The 18,981-nt window shown below is 43.9% G+C and overlaps 1 protein-coding gene across 4 annotated transcripts in view; it reads right to left on the reverse strand.

Annotated features, from left to right (window-relative positions):
• The window catches only part of LAMA3 (laminin subunit alpha 3), a 194,752-nt gene that overhangs the window by 37,969 nt on the left and 137,802 nt on the right, over window positions 1–18,981 (reverse strand). For all 4 annotated transcript variants that reach the window (XM_025181720.3, XM_075920832.2, XM_014570532.4 and 1 more), the window contains 11 exons: window positions 17,875–17,981; window positions 11,746–11,796; window positions 11,216–11,367; window positions 9,949–10,059; window positions 9,735–9,846; window positions 9,061–9,228; window positions 7,077–7,273; window positions 3,527–3,643; window positions 3,112–3,266; window positions 1,305–1,446; window positions 735–834 (listed from right to left, as the gene is read on the reverse strand). In XM_025181720.3, the coding sequence (XP_025037505.3) occupies window positions 735–834; window positions 1,305–1,446; window positions 3,112–3,266; window positions 3,527–3,643; window positions 7,077–7,273; window positions 9,061–9,228; window positions 9,735–9,846; window positions 9,949–10,059; window positions 11,216–11,367; window positions 11,746–11,796; window positions 17,875–17,981 (1,412 nt within the window). The remainder of the gene's footprint in view (window positions 1–734; window positions 835–1,304; window positions 1,447–3,111; window positions 3,267–3,526; window positions 3,644–7,076; window positions 7,274–9,060; window positions 9,229–9,734; window positions 9,847–9,948; window positions 10,060–11,215; window positions 11,368–11,745; window positions 11,797–17,874; window positions 17,982–18,981) is intronic.

Here is an 18,981-nt window from a genome sequence, read left to right on the forward strand (position 1 = left end):
CAGAAGAGATCTTGTGGAAAAACTTCTTTTGAAAGAGAGCATCCACACAGCAAAAGCACATTGAAAAAGCAATCTGCTTTTTCGAAAGATAGCATCCACATTGATTGGATGCTATCTTGCATTTAAGTTGTGATTGCTATGGGTGGAGTGGCCACCAGGGCACCTGTATATTTTCCTGGAGGCCTCTTCTTTCAAAAAAACCCAAAAAAACTCTTCCCTGTCCACACACACCTTTTTCCGAAAGGAGCTCTTTCGGGAAAATGCTTTTTCTCACAGAAAGAGGTTTACCACTGTCAGAAAAACCCCTGTGTTCTTTCAACTTTCTGTCAAAAGAACACAATCGCAGTCTGGATGTAAGTGGAGTTTTTCTGGAAAACAGCTGTTTTTCCAGAAAAACTCTGGAGCATAGACATACCCTAAGAGTGGGACAGCTGTGAAATTAAAAATAAGGTCTTGATGTAGAAGGGAATTGTGGGGAGGAGGCAATGGGAGAGTTAGCACTGCACAGTGTGGACCATAATTTATTTGAAGAATCCATTCTTCACCCTCTTGCAGAAAGAAATAAACGATAGTATCATGTTCCATTATAAAAAGAATGGCACTAACTTCTCCTGCTTAAAGTTAAGCATGAGCTAACAGTTCTTTGCTACGTCAGAACCATAAACAGTGACTTTTAAATGAGAATGTTTAATACTGTATCAACATTCCTGTTATCAGCTCGCTTTTTACAGTACCTTGAAATGTCTTTCGTGTGACCTGTGCTTGATTTAATAGATTGTTGCTTTCAGTGTTCAGTCTCTTGGCTTTTCCTGCAAGGTCTTCCCTTTCCACGGTCTGTTAATAAAGCATGGTAATGTGAGATTAGTTTTATAATTCAACTAAAAGCAGAAAATCAAACCAGAAAGAATAAAAATGTATAATCTAATCTAGATTAAAACATAAAATGAACAAATATTTACGAAAAAGGAAGACACCTCCCTTCACCGTTAGTGCTACTGGTGAAGCCCTGAGAATAACACAGCTACTTGTCCTTAAAAGCAAGGTTTGTTCTTAGTGGATTGTGTTTTCTGTTATCTTGTGTACTGTCTATGGACCAATATTCAGACATGGATAGAACCTAAATTGTGACCCAAAATCTGAACATACAGAAAAGTAATAGTGCCTGCACATGGATAATTTCTGTGAAAATATATGTCTTGTGTGTATACAGTGAGCATGCATGGGTTCAACTCCAGTGCCCAGGTAATTATAAAGCTCACCTGTTTTAACAAAATTACCATCACTGAACCACAAAATGCTCTTACCAGTAAAGCTGAATCAGCTGCATTTACAGCTTTGTTGGCTGCTTCCTCAGCTGCTTTGATGGCATTAATAATATTTTCATAGGCAGTAGCAGCTTCCATAGCACAGTTCACCAACTCATCATTGCTAGTATTTTTCTTAATTCTATGAAAACAGAGTGAAAATTAACAACTGTCTGAAAAACTGCAAGCTAAAAAGGAAACGATGGTTAATTTAAACAGCATTTAACCTGAATAGCTGCTTATTAATACTGACAAAAATGCAACTGTTTTACAACAAAAACGGACCAACAGCAAATAGTATTTTGAAATAAGGGGCCAGGTTCTGGTCTCCAATAACTCTGCCTATAAGTGAAAACGCTTCTTGATGATCCCAATCGGACTGCTCAGTAGTGGCCAGCTCTGTGCCATCCCCATCACAATTCCAGTGTAAGGGCCTTGTTAGAGTGTTGCAACCAGTTAATCCCCAGCTACTGGAACAGCCCTGAGGGTGTAACATCTTAGCATAAACCAGAGTACCATCCCGGCAGCTCTATCTTGTACCAGGAAGCAACCCAGCAGCATTGAAATCAGGGAAACAGGAGACAAAAACCTTTGCGCTCAGTTCACCATGAGCTGTGCAGTGCCAGGCATCCAAGACTGACTGGTTGACTAAAATTTCTGTTCCTTCTCAATATTCAAATTTGACCTCCTTGATACTCATGCTCACTCCAGTATTGTATTGGCAGCCCGAGGCCCAATTACAACCAGGCCTGCATCGTGTCAGATACTGCCCAAACTCAAGTACCCAGGGCCTGTAAAAGTCTTTCAGGAAAAAACAGAGACTTAAATCTCAAAGGGTACGTCTAGACTACATGCCTCTGACGACAGAGGCATGTAGATTAGGCTACCCAGCATAGGAAAATGAAGCGGCGATTTAAATAATCGCCACTTCATTTCAATTTAAATGGCTGCTGCGCTGAGCCCATCAGCTGTTTGTCGGCTCAACGCGGTAGTCTGGATGCTCCGCAGTCTACATCAAAGGAATTTGTCGACCTCCCAGGTATGCCTCCTGGGACGAGGTTTATTTAAATCACTGCTTCATTTTCCTATGCCGGGTAGCCTAATCTACATGCCTCTGTCACCAGAGGCATGTAGTCTAGACATACCCAAAGGATGCATCTATACAGCAGCATTATTTTGGAATAACGGCTGTTATTCTGAAATAACAGTGTGAGCGTCTACTCAGCAATTCCATTATTCTGAAATAAAATTTGAAATAACAGACAGCTTATTCTGACTTCTGTATACCTCAATCCATGAGCAATAACACCTATTCCAAAATAGCTATTTCAGAATAGCAATAGTGTGGATGCTCCATTGCTCCTACTTTGAAATAACTCCTCACCAGGGCCATTCAAAGTAATTACTCCCCAGTGCTTCCTGGGGCTTTAAATGGAGGTAGCACATCCACATTAGGGAAGCCTGCCTCAGACTAATTTTGAGGCTTCCCCCCTGTGGTGTGGACTCTCTATTTCGAAATAAGCTATTTCCAAGTATTTCTTCTGGAATAGCTTATTTTGAAATAAGCATGCAGTGTAAACGTACCCTAAGACAAAAGACAAGCAGAAAACAAAACTTTAGATTAAAAAAAATCCCACAAAACTTTAAGGCCTTCTTTACACACCACAAATCAGCAAAATAAAGCACAAACCCCATTTTTTTTTCCTGCCTTAAGGGTCACCTTAAAGGGAAGAGAAATTATGCATAGTACATTACAGTATTGTACATCATGTACTTGAACTGTTCCTCTACAGAAATGAGAACATACTCAGCCAATTGTCTTGCCAGGTCTTGTAAAAATTTGGCATGCTCCTCTGCCCTCACCACGAGCGGTTCTTTGCTGGCTGATAAGGAAAGGCTCTTCAGTTTTTCATTCAAGTCCTTCCTTGCTCCATCTAGTTTGGCAGCTAGACTTTCATATTCCTGTAGTTTTATAAACAAAGAACTTATTTTCACTTGCACATATAACAAAGTGTCTGATACTCAGCACTTTGCCTTTAGTCCTGCCTGTGAAGTAATCCCCATTTCCTAGCACAGCTGAGTAGAGCAAGCGAAAAAAGAAAACTCTTCTTCACAGTCTGCAATTCATAGGAGCCAATCATGCTATTGTGTTTCAGTTAGAATGATGTAGGTTGCTACTCAATATTTTTTAATATAAAGTGCCACACATTGATTAATTATACCTCTTTGCTCTTCCGCAGTAATCCAAGTATGCTGTTAGTCTGTGTCAAGGAAGACTGGGCAGAGTTGAGACGATCCAAGACATCAGTCTGTTGTTTACTTGTCACTTCAATTTGTATCTAAGGAAAATGGGAGGATTGGAAAGTATGTGATCAATACAATGATTAGGGATAGGGGAAAAAGTCATATAATCATCTCCCCAATCTAGTTAGCAGCAGCATTTCCAAAACTCTCATTGCTGTGTTTTCTAGATGCCTTGGGGGGCGGGGGTCTAATAACTTAGTGATATTCACAGGTATTTGGGAAAATTTACACTGGTATAGCACAGTTTGTCAGGTAGAGCAAAGAGCTGACTGGAGCTTTGTTTGGCTATCTGTGTATAGACGCAGCCAGACAAGCCCTAATCAACTCACAAAGCCTGGAAGCATTGATCCCTGGGCCTCTCTCCTCTCAACCCTGGAGGATAAAAAAGCAGGAAACCGAATAGTGACCTGGTCCCCTTCTCCCTAACCTTCTGAAAGACTGAAACCAGTAGTTCCAGAGCTAGACTACTTCTTTGGGCCTTACCAGTGAGGGAAATGGAAGGCTCCCCAGATTCCCCTCTCGGGAAAGCATTCTGAGGGGAATGAAAGGAAAACCTCCTGCCCAGTGGAGGGATCAACAGGAGAAAGAGTTCAGGTCAGATCTACAATATCAAGTACAATGGCCTTGTGGTTGTAGCACGACTGTGTGTAACCACCACCAGGCAGGTTTGAACCTGGGACCTCTGGAGCTTAGTATAGGAGCCTCTACAGCTTGAGCTATAAAAAGCCAGCTGGCTCTCAGCTTAAGCTGTAGCGCTCCCTTGTCTCTCGCTGTAAGTGGTCTAAGTGCCACTACATGGGACAGTAAACCATACTAGGTGTGTGGGTTACATACGCACATCATAACAACAGGCATGTGGCACTTGAATCCATGTATGTGAAAGTCACCCCAATAATAGACTCCTCTATCATCTCATCTTCCCCTCAATCTATCATCTCAATTCGAATCTTATCACAAACACACAAAAATTTCAACTAGTGGCAGAAGCAAAGGCAAAAATGGTTTAATTATCTGTGCAGATACATTCACTATTTAAAACCACAGGCGTGTGCATGGGATGTGCCGGGTGTGCCCAGGAACACCCTAATGTCTCAGGCCAGCTAGCCAGAGCCATTTTTATGCCCTGGGCCCCACCCGGCCCGGCAGCACCGCGCGGCCCAGCAGCATGGCGCGGTGCCCAACGCGCCTGGGAACGCCAGCACAGCAGCACAGTGCGGTGCCCTTGAGGTGCCTGGGACCGCCCCCGCCCGGCACGGTGCCCCTGAGGCGCCCAGGAGCGCCCCCGTCTGGCCCGGCAGCACAGCGCAGCACACCTGTGGTGCCCGGGAGCACCCCCGGCAGCACGGCGCAGCGCCCCTGAGACACCCAGGGGTGCCCCCGTCTGGCCCAGCAGTACGACGCGGTGCCCCTGAGGTGCCCCGGGCTAGGGCCTGGCCGGCCTCTAGCTTGGGCCGGCTCTCACTCCAGCCCCGCAAATAGGAAGGCAGAAGCCGAAGGTAAGGTAACGGAGGGGATGGGAGGAGAAGGGGGAAAAATAAGAGGAAGGGGTGGGAGAGGAAGGGGTTTGTGCTGAGGGGAGGGGGCAGGTCAGGAGAAGAAAGGGGAAGGCACCAAGGGACAGGGTAGAGGAGAGACAAATGCCAGGGGGCCAAGTGGAGACAATGAGGAAAAGGGCAGGAGGGGAGGTGTCAGTGGGAGGGGGGACAGGGTGATGCTGGGAGAGGAGAGGGGAAGGGCACTGGGGGCGAGAGGAGGATGGGAGAGGTGCTGGGAGAAGGCTTGAAAGACGGGGTGGGCATGAGGAAGGCAGGGAGCAAGGCATGAGGGGAATGGGGGCAGAGGGTGGTGAGGGAGTGGGCACCAGGGAAAAAGGGGCCAGGGGTAGTGAGGGAAGGGGGAGGCACCATGAGGACACAGGACTAAGGGAAGGTGCAGGTACCAGGGGATTCTTAAGGTGTGGCCAATGGGGGTCAAGGGTGTGGTTAACAGGGGTCAGGGGTGTGGCTAATGGGGGTCAAAGTACATTTTCAAAAAATTCTTTGGGTGCACACCCTAATGAAATGTGCTGCACACGCCTATGTTTAGGACGGTCTGTAAATATTTTTAACTGTATGGTCAGAGGTGACGACCTAGACTAACAGGTAACATACCATACAACTGTAATGTTTAGTTGACCGTAGTGATTCTCTTGTCAAACAAGAGCTGATTCTATTGTCGAAGAAGTGCTAACAAAACAGCTGAAAACTTAGCTTTGATAAAACAATGCGGTGCTCTTTTAACTGGAAATGCTATTTGCTTAAGACAATACAAACTCCAAGACCCTTACGTTCCTTGCATTAATTCCATGTCAGACCCACTGGCTGTGTCTACATCGGCACCCCTTTCCGGAAAAGGGATGCTAATGTAGACTTTGGAATAGGCAAATCTGCGGGGGATTTAAATATCCCCCGCGGCATTTGCATTAAACATGGCTGCCGCTTTTTTCCGGCTTGGGGAAAAGCCGGAGAAAAGCGCCAGTCTAGACGTTATTCTCCGGAAAATAAAGCCTTTTCTGGAGGATTTCTTATTTCTTGAATAGTAGGAATAAGAAATCCTCCAGAACAGGCTTTATTTTCCGGAAAATAACGTCTAGACTGGCGCTTTTCTCTGGCTTTTCCCCAAGCCGGAAAAAAGCGGCAGCCATGTTAATGCAAATGCCGCGGGGGATATTTAAATCCCTCGCGGATTTGCCTATTCCAACGTGCTACATTAGCATCCCTTTTCCGGAAGGAGTGCCAATGTAGACGTAGCCAGTGGCTTTTCCGGAAGGGGCATGGTAATTTTTGAAATCGCAATAGGGAAATCCGCGGGGGATTTAAATATCCCCCGCGGCATTTAAATAAAAATGTCCGCCGCTTTTTTCCGGCTTTTAGAAAAGCCAGAAAAGAGCATCTACAGTGGCCCCGATCCTCCGGAAAAAGTGCCCTTTTCCGGAGGATCTTATTCCTACTTCAACACCTCCCTCTACACACCTGCCCTGCCTCTCTTCTCTGGTGCTGGTCCCTCCCCTGCAGATGTCTGCCCTTCTGCTTCACCCCAAGAATCCCCTGGTACCTGCACCTTCCCTTAGCCTAGAGCTCCTGACTCTTTGTCCTGTGCTCAGTTTACTATACCCATAGAAGACAAAATGAATAATTATAGCTGAAAATGGAAATACTCCTGGCAGAAAGTATCCAGATTCTTATTTACACGAAATCCCCTCTACATTACCTTGGTTGTATGAAGGGGCCTTTAAGTGTGCATATAGGACAGTTGTTACACCCATTTTGAGACCCCTTTGCACTGGCAGAGAGGTGGAAAGAGACTTTTGTTCAAGAGAGAATCAGGCTTAGAATGAATAAAATTTGGCCAAATTTTACAAGGAGGCCAAAAGTAAGACAAATATTTTCTTTTGTTTAATAAATCCAGGTTTTTAAAAAGTGTTATTACCTTAATCTCTTCCAAGAGCACTCCATTATCTTTGTTTAAGTTTTCAGCCTTCCTTGTTTGGCCAGTTGCTTCTTTCAGAGCTTCACGAAGGTCACTGAGTTTGGATTCATATTCGTTTAATGATTCTCTTATAATTTTAACAACTCCATGGTTTTCTTGCTGATGCTTTTGTCGTTTATTCCTAACATCCTCCAACACTGCAAGATTAGAATGGAAAAAGATTCACAGAAACAAAACAAAATTAACTTTACTCTGCGAGGTGGGTTCTGTGTTTCAGATGAAATAGCCCAGGCTTGTGAGATTCTGAGTATCCTTAACATATGTAGTTCAGTGTGTGTAATGGGTACCTCACACAAACAGTGATAAATGTGCTGCTTTCAGGATACAGAACACTATTGATAATTTAAGATAAGAAATTGGCTCCCACTGACATATTTTTGAATTAAATATGCTGAAGGTGAACTTTTGGAAATGTTAGATTTAAAAAAAAAACAACCATTAATCTAATTCAGCTTCATCACCAAACAAGGCCAGGTGGAACTGAGTAAAGCCATCAGCTCCAAAGGTGCAAACAATCTAAATATTTATTTAAGTGATGCTGAAAATGTGCCACAAACTCAGCTGAAATTTGAATGTATAGTTGGGGCTTCGCAATCTGTTCTGTCCCTCATGATGGATGAATTATATGACTGTCACCTATAGAGCATTGAGAGAATATTATCACGGGTAAATCAAGCAGCAGGCCCATTTCTCGCTGAAGGTGCATCCATGATAAAGTATAACCTGGAGTTCTGCAGGGCACCTCAACAGCTGCTTGTTCTAATCCTGCAGAGAAAACCCCTCAGAGGGAGACCATGTCTGCCTTTCTTCTCCACTGCACTTCCTTTCCAGCAGAAGAATGTGAGACCTTGCCTTCCCATCCATTAATTGGGGCAATCTGAAGAAAGGTATCAAAGGAGAATGGTCTTTTCCTAATGTCCCAGTGGAAATGGCAAGAGATGGAGTGGGAGGTATTCCTACTAAGCAGCATGACACATGGGATACTATGGGTCACACATAACTCAGAAATAGAACTGTCAGCCACTAAGAGAATGGCTCTAAAGATTTCCTACCATGGCAAAGGGAAACATGATCATAGATGGAAGTCTGTGCCCTTATTACACAATTTTTGTCGAGCACCTTAGATAGGTATGTGCCTCATGCGCTGCTCTGATGCATGCCGCTGCACAAGTCAGAAAAATAGATCTCATGGTCATCATTTATGTACAGTTTGCTCAGTGAATGACACAGGGAATCCTGCTAAGTCCTATCTCACTCAAATACCTGATCCAAATACCTTCTGAAGGCTAGGGAAGAGTTTCCACTGATTTCAGTGGGGCTTGAATTTGGTATCACAGCACACATAAAAAGTTGCAGAAAAAATACATATAATATACTATTTCAGAAATAACATACGGTCATATAATTATTGACCAAATCATCATGTGTAAGCACATGGAGGATACAAGATTAGGGTACAATCTTAACTTTTGTCCTTCTTGACCTTTGAGTGCTCAACTATACTGCTTTAATAATTTCTTAATGTAGATTTTTATGAACTCTCTACACACATTGTATTATTTTAGAAAATTTGTGTTTACACTATCTGTGCTTAATAACTAGCCAGTCAACAGATGAGTATAGGACTTTCTCATTTAGATTCATTTAGAGATCCAATAATGCATTAGAAATAAGACTTCAATACAATATTTTGATTTTTTCCCAATGTAACTTTTCATGATTAAACATTCTTAACCTCCTCCAGAATCACTCTGTTCACTTGACTAAGCTGATCACTGAAATATGCTGCAAAGGTGCAACCCATGCTAAAATTCTGTAGCACTCCCTGAGCTTTATCATTTGTAGTTTCTTATGTTTCAGACATAAGATTTAAGATTTTTTAACTGAGCAGAATGAGCTAAGATCTCAAGAAGGACCCTCTTACAGAGCTGAGCTTCTCTTCTCTCCCTCTCCGCATCCATTTGCAGTTGTACAAAGTTGCGTTTTCGCATCTCTTTCATCATCCGTTCTGCTTCAGCCAGTTTCTTGGCAGCATCCCCCAAAGGCAATGTGTCACTTCCTGTACTTGTGCCAGCTATCTGTTTCACGAGCACTGAAAAAAGGAAATATCACATTCAAACAGAGAAGGTACTTAGACGTACACAAGGGAGACAAATTCCAGAGCTGCTCTTCTTTTTAAGCACATAAAGTCCAAACTTATACTTACTGCTGAGGGATTATCTATACAGTACATGGAAAACTGGAGGGTAAATCTACACTCGCACTATCTTGCCATGAACTAAATGTCTGTGTACAACCAACTGGTGTGCACTAAAAGTTCCCCAGTGTGCTTTGATCTTCCCCAATTTGTAATAGGAGTAGATTAAAGGGTACCAGGGAGTTTTTAGATTAATTGCATTAAGCTGAAATTAATCAACAATACTGCCACTGAAGCTAGCAGAATTGCACCACAATGTGTCCATTGTGTTTAATTTTTTGTGTTATAAAAGTGGATTTCTGAAATTTTAGACAGTTTCAGAAGTTAATTAAAAATACTGTACATTTGGTGACAAGATTTTGTGAAGTAAAACATCACATAATAGTAGAAATCACTCTTACCCTGAATGTTGATGATGACGATTTGTAGTTTTGAAATCAAATCTTTTCCTTTTTGATTAGTCTGACCAAAATTATTAAATAATGTCTCAGCTGTCCTGTAATTCATCTCAGCCTAACAAGAAGGAAAAAAAAATCAGCCACTTAGCAAAAGTAGACAAATTAATATTTTGTTATAAAAAGAAACGATTATTTTTACTTTGATTTAGTAAGTCACCTTTTCTTGGAGGGCATTTATCTCTCGATTCAGGTTAATCAAATCCGTCTCCAGCTCACCAGCCTTTGAGCCCTGATTCAGAACAGTTGAACGGTAATTGTTCAACAAGACCTGAAAATAAAGAAAAAAAGTACACACAACTGAACCAAACATACCACCTACAGAGAGTATGGAACTGGTAAATAAGGACCTTATTTCTTTTAAGTTAAAATACATCAGAGTCCAGATTTTCACCTGGTATAAAGATGAGGATCTCCTCATTGATTTCACAAGTAATCAATTTACACCAGCTGGTCTTTTGAATCCAATGTACTCCACCAGCAGCAAGGTGATCTCAACTAAAGAATATTCTTTGATTGAGGGATGCCGAATATAAACGAAGGATGTTAAATAATGAGTAATTGACTAGTTGAGTAGTCTATGGAATGTCCATCGAGTACTCGACTAGATAATAGGCACTTGCGCATTCCTCCTCTGAAATGTACAAAAGCCCCTATTGGGGCTCTTGTATATTTCAAACGAGGAATGCTGAACTTTGAAATGCCACTCTGGAGCCCAGGATCAGCCGGGGAATCCCCAGCTGCTCCCGGGCTCCACTCGGCATTTCAAAGCAGTAACACCACATGGAACCCGGGATCATCTGGGGACTCCCCAGTTGACTCTGGGTTCTGCAGAAATGCCGCAGGGAGCCCAGGGTCAGCTAGGAAGTCCCTAGCTGATCCTGGGCTCCACGCGGTGCTGCCACTTTGAAATGCTGAAGCGGCATTTCAAAGGAGCAGTGCTGCATGGAGTCTGGGGTCAGTTGTGCGGCGCTGCCACTGTGAAGTATCCCCCTTTTCCCCTCCTTTGCTGCCTCTATCTGATAGAGGCAGCATGGGGGGGGGGGAAGGACTGACTAGTTGACTAGACTATCGGATCACCAGTTGCTTATCAGATAGTCGACTAGTCCTTAACATCCTTAATGTAAACTGCCTGAAAGTAGTAAGACTGAGAGTCTATATGGCATAAGCCAACGAAGTAAGTGAGGATGGCTTAGGAGAAGAAGGAACCACTGATGTTGCAAAGAACCCCAGTAGGATCCCAGAGCAGCTCTCCCACAATGTAAACCCCAGGGAAGAAGAGTAGTGTATTGCAGAGTCAGCAACTTGTCTATGTTTGCTTGCACTCCACCTTGACACAAACTGTCATGAATTCTAGTGTTCAGATGCCAGTCTGCACTTCAGCTGAAGCTTATTCCTTTAGGCTTGTTTCATTGAAGGTCACTTACTTGTAGCTCCTTGGTGCGTGTTTCCAAATGCCTCATCTGCTCAAGTGTGTGGGTGCTTGCATTGACATTTTGCAGCTGAGACTTTATCAGCAGAAGCTCGTCACCCATTGTGCTCAAATCTTTCAGCAAAGTAATGACACAACTATCACAAGCTGAAAAGAAAATGTCACAAGCAAAGGAAAACAATGAGAATCATTGCTGTTTTGTGCAGAAAACATTTCTGTGGCCACAGTGAATGGAAAACTTTTCACTGTGCACTACATTCATAACAAAATACAACATCAAAAGTCACAATTTGAAAGTGACTAAATCCAGAAATAAGGAGGCCCATTTGACTTGCTTCTTGTCTGGCATTTTCTCCAATAATGTTTTTTCCCCATCTCTAAGTACATGGCTGACTCTTGTTTGAACTGGTTTGTGGTTACTGCCCTTACTGTTGCCTTTTCTAATTTGTGACCTTGCAAACAATTAGCAGTCCTCCACCTAAGCCTGAGGCCAGCAATCTAGAGTGAATGACCACTATTACCTACCATCGCAATCTTCATCAGGATCCACATCTTTTGGGTCTTCATTTAAGCATTCTGAAATGAGATATATATATATTCAGTAACCAAGAAACTTTTACTAAAATTTTGCTGTTTTAGTTTTCATCTTTGTAAAAAACAACTTTAAGCTTTGCACTGTAGGCCATTAAAATGTGGGGGCAGGTGTGGAAGTGGGGCGGGGGTTTGGTAGTATGAGGCTCCTTCAGTCTCAATGGTACTGGGTGCTTACTGGCAAAGTAGGCTGTGCCAATGATATAGGGGCATGGCCAGAGAGGATGAGAGATGTTTTGATTCATCTCCCTTTGGTGGGGCTCCCTATGGAGCACATGCGAGAATTTAAAGCTGCTCTTCTTTAGTGCAACCTCAGAAGAAGGGGAGTTGTCAAACAATGTTGCCCCACTGTGCAAGATGAGTCCCCCAGCAATTTGCAAATTCCCATGCTACATAATGGAGAATTGGGACCATACCACATACTGTAAAATGAAAAGTTTAGAATTGGTTTTACTAAGACTGTCAGAATAAAGATCCTCTAAACTTGATATACCATCAGTGCTGGGAAATGAATAAAATAGAAATTATTTACTCCTGAAGCTGATTTTTAGCCGCAAAATTCTTCTGACCTTGGTGGGTCTGTGCAGAAAAATAACTCTGCAAGAATGGCATTGTAGGGCATTTATCATTTCACCACTAATTTCTGTCCCTCCTTCTCTCCCCTTCCCTTCATTCCTTCCTTTCCATCTATCACTATGGCCATATCTACACTTGCTTTGTACAGTGCTGTAACTTTCTGGCTCAGAGGTGTGAAACCCCTCTCCCTCCCCAAATGCAGCAAGTTACAGCGTTGCAAAGCACAGAGTGAACGAGGTTACAGTGCTGGAAGCCATGCTCTCAGTAGGTTAGCTATTCCCCTCATGAAGGTGGTTCACATAGAGCATGGGGGGTATGTCTACACTACCACCCTAGTTCGAACTAGGGTGGTTAATGTAGGCAACCGAAGTTGCAAATGAAGCCCGGAATTTGACTTTCCTGGGCTTCATTTGCATATTGCCGGGCGCCGCCAATTTTAAATGTCCGCTAGTTCGGACTCCGTGCCCTCGGCTACACGCGGCACAGACTAGGTAGTTCGGATTAGGCTTCCTATTCCGAACTACCGTTACTCCTCGTGGAACGAGGTGTACCAGTAGTTCGGAATAGGAAGCCTAATCCGAACTACCCAGTCCATGCCGCGTGTAGCCGCGGGCACGGAGTCCGAACTAGCGGACATTTAAAAATGGCGGCACCCCGGGAAATTCAAATCCCGGGCTTCATTTGCAACTTCGGTTGCCTACATTAACCACCCTAGTTCGAACTAGGGTGGTAGTGTAGACATACCCTGGGAGAGGTCTCTTCCAGCGTTTGGGACATGGCCACACTTTCAGTTTACAGTGTTGCCTCAGCTTCACTTTAAACTTTTAAGTGTAGACAAATCCTAGATCTGCAAACTTACCCTAAGATTTGAGAGTCAACGCCTAACTGATTGTGCCTGCAGATGTTATCCAGGAAACCATTTTGTTAATGATTCACAGGAAGGAATAGAATCCAATTCACTATCTCTTAGCAAAACTGTCTCTTCAATGCCAAAGAGTGCAAAACTTGACAAACATTTTATTGTCACAGAGAGAGAAAATGTGACACAAATAGGTATGTGTGGTGTAAGATGATGTCATTTTTACATGGTCACTTTAAAAGTAGAACCAAGTGACAGACCCCAGTTCAGGAAAGCAGCATGCTTAAATGTCTTCCTGGCATGCAGATTTAATTATCTGTAAAATCACAAGGCAGCTGTCCTTCCATAATGCAGCTGCTCACTTAAATCTTGACATTTTACTCAATGCAAATAATTCAGACATTTTCACCTAGTTGGCACAAAGGATAAGGGTGAGTTTCTACCAATGCCCTTGACAAGCCAGTGCTAGACCTCATGTGAAATTAAAAGGATTCAGAAATATACATGGTGCCTCTTCATTATCTCCCTCTTTCCTCTTCATAAAAACACATAGCCCTAAATTAAGTTTACATGGTAAAATACTGGCAGTAAATCAGACCAGTGTTCTTTAAACTGATTAGTAGGTGTTTACTGCCAGATGCTAGTGCTGTCAACTCCTGTTGCAATTGAAGGAAATTGTGAGTACCCTAAACCTTGAAGGAGGCACTCAGGACCAGCCTCCCTGCTGTCCAGAGTAAACAACAACAACTTTCTAGGGGTCAGACTACAATGTTAAAGTTTGACTAAAACTTTTATGAGATCCTTAGTCCGATAACAGCAGCATAAAGCAGACTAAAGAATCATAGCCTGAAATTTCAGAATGCTTTCAGGAACTGCATGGCCCTCCCATTTGCATCTTAGATATCTGGTAAGTTCGACTGATTGGCAGCAGACACTTCAGCAATGCCAGAGTGGGGACAGGAGTCACAAGGGACCTACTGTAAGAGGATAGAATTTATTCTGAATACAGACACACTTGCACGCCTGCTAGTCCATTATCCAGCCATGATTAGACATATTGCAAGCAATCTCCAAGAAGTGCCAATTAAGTATGACTTTTATTATGGTCTCTGGTCCAACTATAGTAGCCACACAAAAAAAGATGAAATTAAGAAGTTCTACAACAAAGCGCAGAACATCACTCATAAAACAACCTACTAAAACACACTTTGATACTGATCACAGGGGATTTTAATGCAAATGTGAAGAAAGAGTTGGCTGATCAGAATATAATGGCAGAGAGAGGGTATGTTTACACTACAGCGCTAATTCGAACTAACTTAGGGTATGTCTACATTACAGCGCTAATTCGAACTAAGATAATTCGAACTAACGCATCTAGAACTAAAAACTAGTTCGAATTAGCGTTTTGCTAATTCGAACTAGCGCGTCCACATTAAGTGGACCCTGAACCGGGCTTAAGGATGGCCGGAAGCAGTGCCGGCAGGGCATCAGAGGAGGACTTAGAGCGTGGAGATGCTGTCTCAGGCTAGCCGAGGGCTGTGCTTAAAGGGTCCCGACCCCCACCCCGGACAGACAGTTCTCAGGGGTGCCCCGCTTGCAAAGCAGTCCTGGCTTGGATTGCCCGGAGTACCCACACTGGGCACATCACAACACTCGGCCATCAGACCGGTTGCACTTGCCGCAGGCTGCCATCTGGGGAGAGGGGGCAATTGGGGGGTTGCAGGAGAGCTTCCACCCCCAGAAGCCTGCAGAGCCAGCCCAGTCCTCCCCATCGGGGGCGCGTACCCCATTCCTCCCTCACCTCCTTCCACTTACCCTTCCCTAGCCCCTCTTCTTGATGTACAAAATAAAGGACAATTGTGTTCAAAAATGGAATCTGTCTTTATTGAACAAAACTGGGGGAGACTGGGAAAAGGAGGTGGGAGAGGGGAAGAGAGAGGCTGGGAGAGGGGAGGGCAACTACAATGATCAGGGGTTGGGAACAGGTCCCATATGAAGAGAGGCTAAAGAGACTGGGACTTTTCAGCTTAGAAAAGAGGAGACGGAGGGGGGACAGGATAGAGGTCTCTAAAAGCAGGAGTTGGGTGGAGACAGTGCATACAGAAAAGTTCTTCATTAGTTCCCATAAAGAAGGACTAGAGGACACCAAAGGAAAGGAATGGGTAGCAGGCTTCAAACTAGTAACAGAAAGTTGTTCTTCACAAAGCAAAGAGTCAGCCTGTGGAACTCCTTGCTGCAGGAGGCTGTGAAGGCTAGAACTGGAACAGAGTTTAAAGGGAAGTGAGATAAAGTCATGGAGGTTGGGTCCATGGAGTGCTATTAGCCAGGGGGTAGGAGTGGTGTCCCTGCCCAAGGTTTGTGGAAGGCTGGAGAGGGATGGCATGAGACAAATGGCTTGGTCACTGTCTTCGGTCCATCCCCTCCAGGGTCCTTAGGGTTGGCCGCTGTCGGCAGACAGGCTACTGGGCTAGATGGACCTTTGGTCTGACCCAGGACGGCCATTGTAAGCTCAGGGCTCAGGGTCGGGGGTCTCAGTGGACTCCTTTGATTCTCTTGCACACCTGCTCCTGGGTGGCCAGGCTTGCAGCTATCCTGCCGAAGCCGGCCACTTTCCTGTGCCTAGTGCGGAGATCGTGGACAAGGTCCACGATATCCGCACTAGCCCAGGTGGGTGCCCGCCTCTTGCGGTCCCGGGCAAGCTCCCGGGAGCCGCCAGCCTGGTCCCAGGAAGAGGGGGAGGCCTGGGGGGCATCGGGTGGGTGGCTCGATCCGTGCCAGGTGCAGGGTCTGCTGGCTGGGTGCTGGCAGGCTTGCACCTGGCATGGGCACCGTAGCCAGCCCGTGCCCCTTTAAGGGGTCCGGGGCCGGGAGGGGGGCAATAGAGTTTCCCTGGTGTTGGCCAGAGTGGCCACCAGGGAAACCTGGGGAGGGCTAGCCTCCCACTAGTTCGAATTAAGGGGCTACACACCCCTTAATTTGAACTAGCTAGTTCGAACTAGGCTTAATCCTCGTAAAATGAGGTTTACCTAGTTCGAACTAAGCGCTCCGTTAGTTTGAATTAAATTCGAACTAACGGAGCGCTAGTGTAGCACCTATGAAAGTTAGTTCGAACTAATGTCCGTTAGTTCGAACTAACTTTGTAGTGTAGACATACCCAGAAACAAAAAACAAACTGTTTCACTGAAGAATTAAATTGTCGTCACAAACTCTTACTTTGGAATGAGGGTTGGAAAAAGGATAAATGGTCTTTAGAACAGTGCCATCAAAAACAGAAGCCTAGTAAAGTGGAATTATTGTGATGATGGACGGGAAAACTAGCATTAGCTAACAAAAAATTCTAACAGGTGCCAACAGCAACTCAGATTACTATCTGTTTCTGTAATAACTTAGACCAAACTCAACCGATAAAGCAGTCATCTCAGCCACTCAGTTAACAATCTGAGTACAGTAAGAAGAAGCACAGAGTGGAAAAATCAGTAGTCTCTGATTTTGACTGGTTTGAAATGTGGCTAAAATGTGAGAAGGAAAAGCTGCCTTTGGGAGAAGATGTAGTGTGTTTATTGACATCAGAAGAGGAGTCAAGGAGCAATGAAAATAAAGTAGATCTCATCAAGAACAGAGCCCTACTTTCTATGAACAGGTCCCATTGCCCAAAGAACAGGAGTAAATAAGGTTAAAGAGGGCCTGGAGTGCATAAAATCAAACCCTTTATTCCAGAATGGCAACAGATAAAGCAAATGTCAGGCATAGATGTGGTAACATGTTCAAAAGCTGCTAAGCAATTTAGAGCTCTGAGACCTATTTTCAAGATCCTTAGGCATCTGGGAGCTTAAATCTCGCTACCTTGATGTACGTTCCAAAAAGTCAGATTTACAAATGTGTTTAGTTGCTTTAAGATGCAGATAGCAGCCTCGGGGGACACACAAACATGCCTGAAAATGACACAGGCGCCTAATTCTCATTGACTTTCAGACACCTAAATACCTTTGTACATCGGTTCTTTAGGAGCCTGTATCTCATTGACAATCAGGATCTTCAGTCTAATTAAGTGCCTAAGTCCCTTGGAAATGGAACTTAATCACTTCTAAAAATTTTACCCATTATCTATTTGAAAAATGTTGACTGAGTCACTTATAACTCTTAAGTACTAAACTAGACTGCACGCTGTTTAAAAATACAGCCTATTTCCTGAAAGAGACAGGTACCTAAGATTTAGGAGAAGTTATGATTGTATATCTTAGGGGACAATCTGTCCCACATAAAACAATGTACACTTGTTCACAGCATGTACACTTTTAAGTTACAACTGCTCTGTCCCAGATATATTTAATAAAGGCACATTAGAACTTTTCCATGACATATGCTTTGTAAGCTTATGTACAGCATGGAAGGACATGGCTTTGAGGTTGGCATAAAAGGATAAATAATTAACTCAACCATCCATTTGCTGTGGGATGGAGAAGTAGATCATCAATAGTGTTAAGAATTCAAGTCTTAACTGTTATTAAGTCTGAACTATATTCCTCAGAGTTTTTCCTTACATTCAGTTACATCAAACTTTTTGCATTCATTCATTGAAAGACAGAAAACAGGATTCAACAAATTGTCTGTCTACTCTCACATACCTCCCGTCAGTCGATCACAGCTAACCAGCTGACCATTATTATTGCAATTACACTTCTGACAGTAACCTCCATATTTTAGCGGATTCCCAAAATATCCTGGAGCACAGCTAGACAAAAGAAATATAGATATGTTATTAAATACTTGAAACTGCTTCCATCCCTTTTCTAAGGTACATTTTCATTTACTAAAAACTTACTAAGCCTTTGTTTCACGAGGTATACCGGAGCGGTCGACAAAGGCTTCTCTTGTCGAACACGCCGCATCTAGACTACCGTGCTGTGTTGGATCAGCTGATCGTCGGCACAGTGCGGCGGCCATATTTCTTTTAATGAAGCGGGGATTATTTAAATCCACACTTCTTTGACTATGCCGAATAAACTAATTTACATGGCTCTGTCGACAAAACCATGTAGTCTAGATGCACCATCGGTGTCGATAGCCTCTGTTCACCAGAAGCTAGGAGTGGATGACACGGGATTACCTGACAAGATACTGGGCTAGATGGACCATTGGTCTGACCCAGTAAGGCTGTTTCTATGTTCCAACAATAGATATCTATATCCATGTTGCCACCTAATTATATATGCATGTATATTATACACATAATATATAAACGCTTACACAGTACTCTGCAGCAACATGCTACGGTAGGTACTCTAGTAAATATATTAGGTAAATAAATAGGCATGTATCCATTTGAAAAAGCTTTAAGAGACTGTGACATAGTGTGGGTACCTTGCTGGTTGCTAGGCTTGGGCTGTGGGTGACCCCCACTGGCTGCTGTCTGTACCACGGCCCAGCGGAGTAGCTGATGGGACAGGGAGGTAACCTGTTCTACCAGTTACCCCCCAGGGAGAGGAACAAAGGGAGGTGGAATGCCGCCCCTGGCTGAGGGGCAGGGCTGGAAGGGACAGTTTTTAGTTTCGGTCTGGGAAGCAGGAGAGAATGAGCTAGAGAAGGGGCTGGGATTGTAGGGTCCAGCCACCACCCATCTCAAGTGGGGGCACTGAGGCCTCCTGGCCCCAGTTCCCGTAACCAGATTACATCGGTGCTGTGCTGTATCCTGGAGAAGCAATAAACTCCCTCTATTCTACTGGCTGGTGGAG

This window comes from Pelodiscus sinensis, chromosome 2 (genome assembly GCF_052426305.1).
Source record: "Pelodiscus sinensis isolate ZL-2025 chromosome 2, ASM5242630v1, whole genome shotgun sequence".
In the NCBI taxonomy this organism is placed as follows: domain Eukaryota; kingdom Metazoa; phylum Chordata; order Testudines; family Trionychidae; genus Pelodiscus; species Pelodiscus sinensis.